Genomic DNA, 11386 nt, shown 5'->3' with positions numbered 1-11386 from the left:
CGTTATTCAAGGATGGAAGCAGTCCTTTGATGGTACACTCTTGCATATTATCATTTTTTTTCTTTTTAAAATTGTTCTAATCTTTCTTCAGAAACCCAATGTTGGTAATATCAGTTGGATCTGTAGAATCACAGGAGCACTGTTTGTTATGTGTTACTATGGCCCAGCCAAAAAAAAAATATATTTAGTATAACTTTTGATACTTTTTGACACGGGGTATTTTAAAAAATAATCTTTAAAAATAAAATGTTTTCAAAAATAATTTTTTTTATAATTTTAACTAACTTTAGTCAAGTTAGACAAAATTACTCTTAATGAAATTACACATTATGATATTACATGTCATATATAAAAATATGTGATACAAAAATATGTGACAAGTCATATGTGATACATGTCATATATAAAATATTGTTATTACTTACAAACCAAACCTTCAAATCTTCTAAACTCTTTTTATTTTTTTTTTGTTTTTTGTTTTACAATTTGACAACGATTAAAATATTTTTAAAATGTTTTCATAAATCAAAATACAATTTTTTTTATCTAAAACACCTACTTTGATTAAAAATAAAAAAAATTCCTTTAAAAACCTAAATTTATAAATTTTAAAATTTTAAGTTTATTGGTATCTAGGTCCCGAATTAATTCAATTAAAAGTTATTTCATATATCTGTGATTATTTCTACCGTTTAAGTTTGATCCAAAATACCTAAAAATCGAATTTATCTAATATCGATCCACCTAAGCATGTCAAAACCATTGCTTGGTGTCTTGAAAGCACAAGAAAGAGAAATCTGAAAACGTGAGAAAGAGAAATCGAAAGCATAACAGATGAATACCGAAGAGAGAAATTGATAAAATTTGAAAGAGTATGATGGTGAGAGAGAGAAATCCGAAACATAAATGAAGAGAAATTGTGATGAATAGTTTAATTTATTTGAAATAGTTTAAAAGATATTTTTATCAAGTTATGACTAAATATGATTAAAAATAATTAAATTTATTTTAATAATTATTTTTAAAATATCTTTATAAAAAAAAATTATTCTTCATAATTTTCTCTTTTGGACACCATACTTTTTTCAGGTAGCCACAGATGTGACTGCTCGAGGATTGGATATTCCAGATGTTGAAGTGGTGATCAATTATAGTTTTCCTTACCATTTATATGCAATCACATCTAGAATCCTCACCATTTCTTTTTCTTTTTCCATTTATTCTTCCTAAACAATCACTTCTTGTCCAAATCCATGTAATCTAAAGCTCAAGTGGAACTGTTTTGACAATTATTTACATATACAAGGATCATTTAACTTAGCACAATATACAAATTAATTAATGACAGGGATCTCATTTCCAACGTGCATGAAGATCTTGGCTACATATGACAGTGTTGGGCCGGGGCGAGCTCTCTCCTTCACTAAAACTCTCCAAAGAATAGACCTCCCACGCTCCATCTCTCCAGTAAGTGGAATACACTTCGGGGATGTGAGCAACTCTCCAATAATCTTCACCATGTTCATCCAGGCGAAGTGTTCTGATCAATTCATGAGGATGTCGAAAAATTCAAGTACGTTCAGCTTTGTCAAATATTCAATACCTAGTGGTACCTTCTCCATGGATTTGCATCGCTGAATGCTTAGCTTTTGAACACAAGGCATTGCTCCCACCTGGACCTGCACCCATTTGAGTTCATCGAACTTGTCAAGGCCTAGATGCTTTAGCATTTTGAATCCTCCAGCCTTGAAGCACAACGTTTCTCCATCATAAACCTGAACTAGTTCAAGATGAACAAGATTCGGAAGGTTTTGAAGAGATGCCAGCGGATCTTCCGCTAAGCGGCTCCATTTCAGATATACTTTCACCAGGCTATGAAGGTACGGGATCCAATGCGGTAAGGTCTCCAATCTGCCTCTCAAGTACAGCCGCTGAAGCAATGGAGGAGGAGAAATGAGGTGTTGAACATCGATGATCTCATCTTCTTCAATTGAAATAATAGACAAAGCACGAAGACTTGACAGGTTTTGGATGGACGAGCACAATTTCTTCCCATCTTCCTTCCTCAACTTTGTAATGCCTAGTCTCCTCAACTGAGTGAGCTTCCCCAACTCTGCCAATATAACACTTCCCTGGTCTACCTCTATATAACACAACTTTTGAAGGGATTGCAGGTCTCCTATTCTCTCTAGAGCTTTAAAGCCATATTTTGAGTGGAAGTGATCATAAGACTCAAACTCGTACCGGTAGACTAAAAGATGGCGGAGACGTTGGAGCTGGAGGATCTCAACTGGCAATTCAGTAACATAGGCATGCTTAAGGTCCAAGGTCTCAAGGTTTTGAAGCTTCCCTATAAACCTTGGAACGACAGTTACCTTGGTTTCCCTTAAGTTCAAGTACTTTAAATAGTACAGGTTGACAACTTCAACTGGAAATTTCATTATAGATGTAGCTTGCAAATCAAGCACTGCAAGTAGCCTAAAACCTCCAGGAATTAATCCATGCAAGGATGGATTTTCTTCCACCCCAAACATGAATAAAGAACGTAGTTGAGAAACAAACCTGTTTTGCAGTACATTTTGCAATGTATTGTGAATTGAGAGGCGTCGAACTTTGTCTGGCCACATTGCATTCTGTTCTTTTGCTATGGCAGCAAAGTTCTGTTCTCTAGACTTCAAAATAATGATCTCTCGCAGAAGGTCATGAATGCGGCACGACTTCACCCTTCCATCACTGGTTGTCCCTGCTACTTGGATCAAGCTTCTGTTTAGGAGCTCATTGAAGAAATCCTCTGCAACTTCTTCTTGTGTCTTTCCTTGTTTCACTTCAACAAATCCCTCTGCTGTCCACAGGCGTATCAGTCGCATAAGCTCAATCGGACGATCCTCAGGAAAGATGCTCAAGTACAGGAAACATGATTTTAGATAGTATGGCAAATCATTGAAACTGAGTGACAGTACTTTCTTCAAATTCATAAGCTTATCATTGCCATCAATTTCAGCACCAAGACTACGACCAACCATTTCCCACTCGTCTATTCTTCGCTTGCTTTTTGTAGCCAAAACACCACTGATTGCAACAATGGCAAGGGGCAGTCCCTCACACTTCTTCAGGATCTGTTTACAAATTTCCTCTAAATAGGGAGGGCAATAGTTTCCACGGAAAGTTTTCTTACAAAATAAAGTCCAGGACACTTCAGGAGGCAAAGGCTCCAAATTGTACACTTCTCCTTCAGATTCTATGCGAGAAGAAAAGGCTAAGTCAGCATTCCGTGTGGTAAGCATTACTCGACTGCCGCAATCATTAGCAGGCAAGGCAAATTTGATAGCATCCCACTCGTTAATGCGCCATACATCATCCAAAATAATTAGGTACCTTCTTTTCCGCAGCAAGTTTTTAATGATTGTTTTGAGCTGATAGCTGCTCATGCTATCCACTCCTTCAGGGACTGGTTTAGTGATTACTCTGGAGAGTTGTTGAACCATGTCTTTAAGGAGGCCCTCCAACTTGAAAGATTGAGAAACCGTGATCCAAGCATGTACTTTGAAATGTTTCTTCACTTCTGGATCATCGTAGACTTGCTTTGCCAAGGTCGTTTTCCCCAGCCCTCCCATCCCTGATAGCGAAATAACTTTGTAGTCTGAACCACCATCGACTAACCATCCTACAAGCTTCATTTTGGGCTCATCAATGCCAACTACATCAGCTTTATCCAAAAGAAGGGCATCCCCTCGTCGGTCCTGCCATGTGTTATCCACACCGTTGGCGCTTGACCTTTCATCTGCACAGAACTTCAGACGAAGCCTACGATGCCCTTCACAAATGTTTCTTATCCTCGAGTTGATGCCTTGTATCTCCGAAGCAATTCGATACTGTGCTTTCATGTTCCTAACACAGCAAGACATCTTGTGAAGAAAACCGTAGAGCCCCTCCCCATGATTATGAGTTAGGAGAAGCATGTATTCATCGAGAATGTCCTCAATGTCATGAGCAACATCTCTTATCTGCCTAACCCATACCTTCACTTCCTCATCAGTCTCCTCCAACATATCTGCCACCCTCAGAAAGGCCCTCATCCGCTCCAGCTCTCCCCTCACATATGCAACTCCTTCCCGACCTCCAACCAACAACTGCATCCCCTTTTCAAAGAAAGGTGCAAGTTTTTTCAGTACAAAGTGCACTGCACTCTCTGCCATCTTCTCTCCACTTCCTAGAGTACAAAAGTCATTGCACTTTTCAATTCTCCAATGTGATTACAGAGAATTTGGAGACTCGAGGGGCTTTGGACAGAGCCCAAAGGCACCCTTAGATAAGTTTATGATTATCCCCATTCTTTCCTATCAATTTCACACAACGTCACTGCTGATGGTTGCTGCGAAAAACTCGGTCAATGGTTTCTTTACTTGGGCAGTAAGAGCACTTTGAATATCCACTAACAAGGTTAAATTTCCCTCTCATCCTACGTGGTCTTTGGTATTGAAATTACAAGGAAAAATTCTAAATCACCTGCCAGGAAAGTGATGAAATTTGACTGACTATGAAGTGAATACTTCCAAAATGTTTAAAGCTTAATTAGGTAGCTAGCTTTCCAAAGATGGGTTTGTCCTTTATGAAAATGATCATTGAACGACATGGATCAGCTAGGTCATGACGAGGCATTTCAAGAAATCTGACATTTTTTCATCCAGTTAAGAGTAATTTGGCATTGAAATGAAATGGACCCCTACTGATTTAGAGCATCAAGATTAGTAATAATATGGTGCAGCCTTCATATGGATAGTCAACAATTATTAAACTAACATAAAGTGTTTTACCCGTTCAACAATTAAAATAATAACTTATATGAAGTTGTTGGGTAAGTCCAAGTGCTTAAAAGATATTAATCTAATTAAGAAAAAACTGGGATTAAAGGTGTAGGGAAGATTACATTTTTACTTATTTATTAGTTATACATTGTCGAAAAGATATGGTCATTTTCTTTTTTTATTTGTAAAAATTAACGTTTTTGACGTTTATAAGATTAGAACAGAGAAAATAAGATTATGTAAGTCATATATCATAAATTTTAAAGTAAAATACTCTCAACCTCTTAATTTTTAATTGTAATTTCGTACAAGTTGATTAATTTTTAAAATAAACAGTTCGTCCAACAAAATATTTTTTGCTGGATATATAAATATAGTCGTTAGTTCATCGTTAATATTTATCTTAAATTTTATCAAATTATATTATCTTTATCTTGCTAGAATCAAAATTGAATTGAAAACAATTAGTTAAAAGATCAATTTCTAGCAGATATTTATCTTGCAAGGATCTTTCTCCTGATGGACGCAACCCAATAGCATTCAGTATGATGTTATCATCACAGAAAATATTCATAGTACTTAATTCTCAAAACTATCTCAGCACTTGAATGGAGTGTAGAACAAGGCAGCCAAAAGCATGAAAGCTGCATCTTTATAGTTATATGGATAAAATAGCCCATAAATAGCCATGATATTTTACATTTTTCTTGACCAGGACCTGTGGTACAACTGCTTTGACAAACACCAGAAGCAGACTTGCACATTATGACAATCAAAACTTGTTTTGTTCTATGCATATGCAAATTGGAAGTCTTTGTTTTTGCCGAAAGTTATGAAAACACGCTAGCTGGAAGCTGCTGAGCAAATTCAATGCAATTTTATTTAAATGCCAAATCTGTTTCTCTAATGCTTCATCCGAGTTCATTTACTATATATATATGGTCTGGCTTTTAAAAAAGAAAATGTAGCTACCATTATTCAAACTTCTGTGGTCCAAATTCAAGTGTAATTAAAACGTCTTTGTATTTATAAGAAAGCAAACACTTCCGTATATTCTTAATCATAAACTAAGAATCCAATAAAAATAAAGTGCTTGAATACACTATCTCCAAACTTCCAGATGGAGAAGGTAAAGATAATGGGCAAAGTGAATTCCCTTTTAAGAGTTTCCAGTAGTACGATAATATTATCAAAAAAAACACACAGCGGTAGAAGTTAGCCATATTTCAATGTATCATAATATAAAAGAAGTGCAAGTCTCAATAAAATGAATATAAATCAAATATAAAAGTTTTGGACGATAATTTACTGCACATTTTATTTTCTATGATAGTTTCCTTATTCTCTTTTTCTCTTCAGTTTTTTTTTTCTTCTACAAGATGAGATTCTTATAAATAGCTAGATCTCATTCAACAAAAAAAAAAAAAATCAAGATTTTACATATTCATGTTATGAGCAATGAATGCATATTCAGATCAAGTGCTGCTATAAGAAAATGTTTAAAAAGTAAATAAATAAGATGAAAAAGTAGAATAAAAAGTATTATACGAATTTCTATAATCAATTCCACATATAAGTTTTGGCACCGCATGGATCAGTTTTTATCATCAGAGTTGTCAAATGTTATTTCCTTAACCTTTAAAGTATAGTCCCATATACAGATAATAATATATTCAAAATTGTAATACTAATCCAAAGTTCAAAACGTTATGGGACGTTATTAAATTATAAGTTTTGTATATTTTAAATGATATTTAATTTAGATACTAGAAATTGAGCTTCTAATTTAGAATTTTTCTTACATACAATGTGGACAATATCATGAAGATGAGGTTGTTTTACAACTATTGTCGCTTCATCCATTTTTAAAGGTGGTGGTTGATTTGCAAAATAATCTTTCCCATTAAGATCAGATGTTGAGCGAATACATGTAATAACTATTTTTCGTCTATTATATTTTCATCTATTTTGTGTTTGCTTTATAGTGCAACATTTACAAATTTTTGGAATTTATTGTTTTTAAAAAATAGTTTTACTTAATTTTAAACATATTATGGAAACTGTGTGACATTATAAATACAATAATATTTTGTTTTTTTGACATGTCCAGGTCATTATTGACTAGAGCTGGGATTGGGCTTCTTCTTCATTCCTTCAAGGAAATGAGAGGACGTCAGAATTTTAATGTCGAAAAGCCCAAAACGTCCTTTCTCCCATAGATCCATCAGGAAAACGAATGGACCCATTCATCCATGGGATTCCGCCCATGGTTTCATTTTCCTGATATCACCCAAAAACTTTGCCTGGAATATGGCACGCCAACTCAAAACCAATGGGACTTCAGAACTTTAAAGCGTGACAGAGTCGTCTCCCTATCATTCCATGTGATCCTCATTCCTCTGCATATCTGGTTAGATTCTTTCAAACGACTTCTACTTTGATAGAAGTAAGGATTGCTTGACAAATTAAATTTGCAGTTTCCTGGTAAACGAAAATAATATTTATTAGTTTCTAATCAAGTTTGAAAAGTCAGCAATGAAATGTCGGTACATTCTGAAAGAGTTTTTCTATTTTTTTAATAAATTTGATTCGATATCCTGTTAGTTAACAAAAGGTTTCTTTTCAAAATTCTTAACAGAGAAGTAAGGAGAAAGTAATAAACAAAGGGATGTTCATCATCATGAAATTGAGAAGAAGATTGTAATATGAGAATTCATAATTTAAATCATATGTTGCTTGTGGTAGAAGGAAAATTCCCAAAGTCAAGTCTATGTACATTTTAATATGGATTCATTTAGCATTAATTAAAGATAAATGTTAGTATATTGCATGAAAAACAAAATTGAGAGAAGATTCTTGTGATTTTACTTTGTGAACATGGGACGATAATGTACTTTTGTGAAACATGGACAAAAATAAGTTTTTAGTGCTGTTGCTTAGGCCCTGGGTGCTTCCAAGGTCTCTGGCATTTTTCAGGATTCTGATTAGGAAGGTCAGATATTTATGTAATCCTGGAAAAAAGGGTTTTTCTCTTTTCTCTATTTGTTCGATTAATCTCTTTGGAATATTGTTTTTGGTCTTGGGGGAGGTTCATGCCTTCCGCCTTCGGTATTTGGTGGATTACTCCTACTGGGTTTGTGGTGGTTGTTGAGTTATAGTCATTGAAAAATTTTGCATTTCCAACACGCAAGCCTGTGTTGCTCAAGTTTATTTTATTTGCATAATCTCCAACTTGATTATGGGTGGTTGCTTCGACTTGGTGGTACAAACATCGGCACGGGGAAACCATTTGACTTTTTCAGAGCAACAGTTTCACTTGCCTGAATAAACAAAAGCCAGAGTTGTATATAAGTGCAGCTTCGAAGGGGCCTGAAGGGCATTGTTCACAGAGTGAAATAGAAGATGGCTGAAATTGCAGTAGAGTTTATCCTGGAAAAGATAGCTTCTTTTTTGCAAAATGAGATAGCTTCTTTTCTGCAAAATGAGATCCAAATTCTGCAAGGGGTTCCGGAGGAACTTGAGTACATCAGGGATGACTTGCAGAGAATGAAGGCATCCCTGAGAGCTGCAGACTTGGTGGAAGACAGCGATCATCAACTCAAAGAATGGGTTCGGCAAGTGAGAGACATTGCATATGACATTGAGGATGTCATTGATGGATTCAACTTTCACCATGCGGATCAACATGGGCATCGTATCCATGGTTTTCTTTACCACTTTTGCTGCTTTGTCAAGAATTTGGAGGGTTACCATCAAACTGCTGATAAATTACGAAAAATCAGATCGAGAATCAGGAATGTTTCAGCCTGGCAGCTCAACAACGCTATCAACCTTAGTACAACCGATCAGGGCTCAAGTTCCATGACAACAAGTGATGCCCTTATTCTAGACAGTGCTGATTTGGTGGGCATTGACGAGCCCAAAGAGCTACTGGTTAGGTGGCTGGTCGAAAGGAACCCCGGACGCAAAGTTTTGTCGGTGGTTGGAATGGGAGGATTAGGGAAAACTACCTTGGTAAAGCAAGTATATGATGATGAACGTGTGAAGAAACATTTCGATGTGCATGTTTGGATCGCTCTTTCTCATCCATTTAAGATGGAGGATTTCCTTAGAAACATTGTCCAGCAACTCTTCAGTGCAATCAGGAAACCAGTCCCAGAAGGAATTGATGATATGAACAGTGATTGGCTAAAAGTTGTAATAAAGCCATTTTTACGACAATGGAGGTACTTGATTGTTCTTGATAACGTCTGGCATATCAATCAATGGCATGCTGTCAATCATGCATTTGCGAAAAATGATAGCAACCGAGTGATGATCACAACCCGTAATACTGATGTTGCAATAGCATCTTGCTTAGAATCTGATGATATGGTCTTTAATATAGAGCCTCTATCCTCGGATTACTCTTGGGATCTTTTCTGCAGAAGAAGTTTTAGGGGGAACACATGCCCACCTTATTTGGTCGAAGTGTCTAGACGTATCCTGGAAAAGTGCGAGGGATTGCCTCTTGCAATTGTGGCAATCAGTGGACTGTTGGCTACAAAAACAGGTACACCTGCTGAATGGGAGACTATTTACCGCAGCCTTGGTGCCATAATCAAGGACAACGACAAACTCATGAATTTGACAGAAGTACTTTCACTGAGTTTCAAATATTTACCGTACCATCTGAAATCTTGTTTCTTGTACTTGAGCATCTTCCCTGATAACTACTTGATTGAGAGGATGAGACTAATAAGATTGTGGATAGCTGAAGGATTCGTTGAAGTAAAAGAAGGAAAGACACAAGAAGAAGTTGCAGAGGATTATCTCAATGAGCTCTTGAGTAGAAGCTTGGTGCAAGTATTTGGGAGAACATCTGATGGAAGGGTCAAAACATGCCGGATTCATGATCTGTTGCGTGAGATTATCATTTCAAAATCGAGAGATCAGAACTTTGCAGCAATTGCCAAAGACAAAAATGGAGCCTGGCCTGATAAAGTTCGACGCTTATCATTGCATAATTCATTGCAAAATGTGCAACACAACAGGAATGTTTCTCATCTACGCTCTTTTTTTATGTTCGAAGTAGAAGATCCACTATTAAGCGCTCCTTTACACTCTCTGTATCCTGATGGTTTTAGGCTGCTTAAGGTGTTGGATTTACGAGCTGCCCGTTTACAGACTTTTCCAGGCGAAATTATCAACCTTTTTCTTCTGAGGTACTTAAGCCTGAGAGAAACCAAGGTCAATAGCATTCCAAGTTCTATAGGGAAGCTTCAGAACCTGCAGACACTGGATCTAAAACACACTAATGTCACTGAATTACCTGTCGAGATCCTGAAGCTCCAACAGCTTCGACATCTTCTTGTCTATCGCTATGAATTTAAATACTACTCACGTTTCCATTCCAAATATGGTTTTAAGGCTTTGGCAGGAATAGGAGCTCTGCAGTCCTTACAAAAACTCTGTTTTATAGAAGCAGACCATAGAAATGCGTCTATACTTGAAGAAGTAGGGAAGTTAACTCAATTACGGAGATTGGGGATCATGAATTTGAGAAAAGAAGATGGCATGGCTTTGTGCTCATCCATCCAGAAGCTGACTAACCTTCAGGCCTTATCCGTAGTTGCATCCGTAAAGGATGAGGTCATTGATCTGCATCACCTTGCTTCTCCTCCTCAATTACTTGAACGGCTGTACTTAACTGGACGATTAGAGCAGTTACCAGATTGGATACCTCGCCTTCAAAGCCTGGTAATAGTATATCTTAAATGGAGTCGCTTGGAGGATGACCCGCTCCTTTCTCTTCAACATTTGTCAAATCTTGTACATCTCGAGTTACTTCAAGTTAGTATCGGAGATACTTTGAGTTTTAAGGCTGGTGGGTTTCAGAAGCTTAAGGTTTTAGGCATTGATAAATTCGACGAACTCAGATGCATTGAAATGGAGGAGGGAGCAATGCCTGTCATCGAAAAGCTAAGTATTCTGCGTTGCAAATCACTTGAAACGGTGCCATTCGGCATTGAACATCTGACAACGCTAAAAGTACTCGAGTTTTTTGACATGCCTGAAGAATTGATCAAGACGCTCAGTCCTAACGCGAAGGGTGGAGACTACAGAAAAGTTGCACGCATCCCAGAAGTTTACTACACCTATTGCAGAGATGGAGAATGGGAGGTCTATTCCTTGGAGAGTTCAGGCAAGCGAGTGCTGAGTGTTGAGACTGTTGAGTCTCATCTTGAAAGCATAGTGAAGAAGTAAGAATTGGGTGGGTTTGTTTTTACCATTGCAACAGGACCGACGCGTGCACTAGGTCAAAACCAGGGGCTGCATGACCCTGGGAGGTTGACTTACTTGAGAACCAGAAAAAACGTGCCAAAACGTATGAAAGATTTTGGAGACCCTGCACTTCCACGTAACATCTGGGATCTTTTCTCACAACAAGGACAAAGAGAAAATTATTGTTTTAGTTCTAGAAATTAGAATGATTCAGTGACTTTAGTGATTGATTCTGTCAATATGAAATTTCTTCAATTGATTTTGTTATTTAATTCTCTGAACTGTTATTTGTAAAAATAAAAAATTCTCGAAACTGT

The 11386-nt window shown here is 36.7% G+C and overlaps 1 protein-coding gene and 1 pseudogene across 1 annotated transcript; one reads left to right on the top strand and one right to left on the bottom strand.

Moving 5' to 3' along the window:
- LOC18606851 lies at positions 1235–4293 on the bottom strand (annotated as a pseudogene).
- Positions 8208–11105, top strand: LOC18606850 (disease resistance protein RPM1). Its single transcript, XM_007040693.2, has one exon. It carries the CDS (start codon positions 8208–8210, stop codon positions 11049–11051), a length of 2844 nt encoding a protein of 947 aa, XP_007040755.2. The 3' UTR covers positions 11052–11105.

This window comes from Theobroma cacao, chromosome 3 (assembly GCF_000208745.1).
Source record: "Theobroma cacao cultivar B97-61/B2 chromosome 3, Criollo_cocoa_genome_V2, whole genome shotgun sequence".
Classification (NCBI taxonomy): Eukaryota; Viridiplantae; Streptophyta; class Magnoliopsida; order Malvales; family Malvaceae; genus Theobroma; species Theobroma cacao.
Note: the sequence above shows the minus strand (reverse complement) of the source record. Positions and strands in the feature narration are given on the sequence as shown.

Bases quoted from the DNA above. Each gene is read 5' to 3' on its own strand.
- LOC18606850 (XM_007040693.2), top strand. From the start codon at position 8,208: ATGGCTGAAATTGCAGTAGAGTTTATCCTGGAAAAGATAGCTTCTTTT.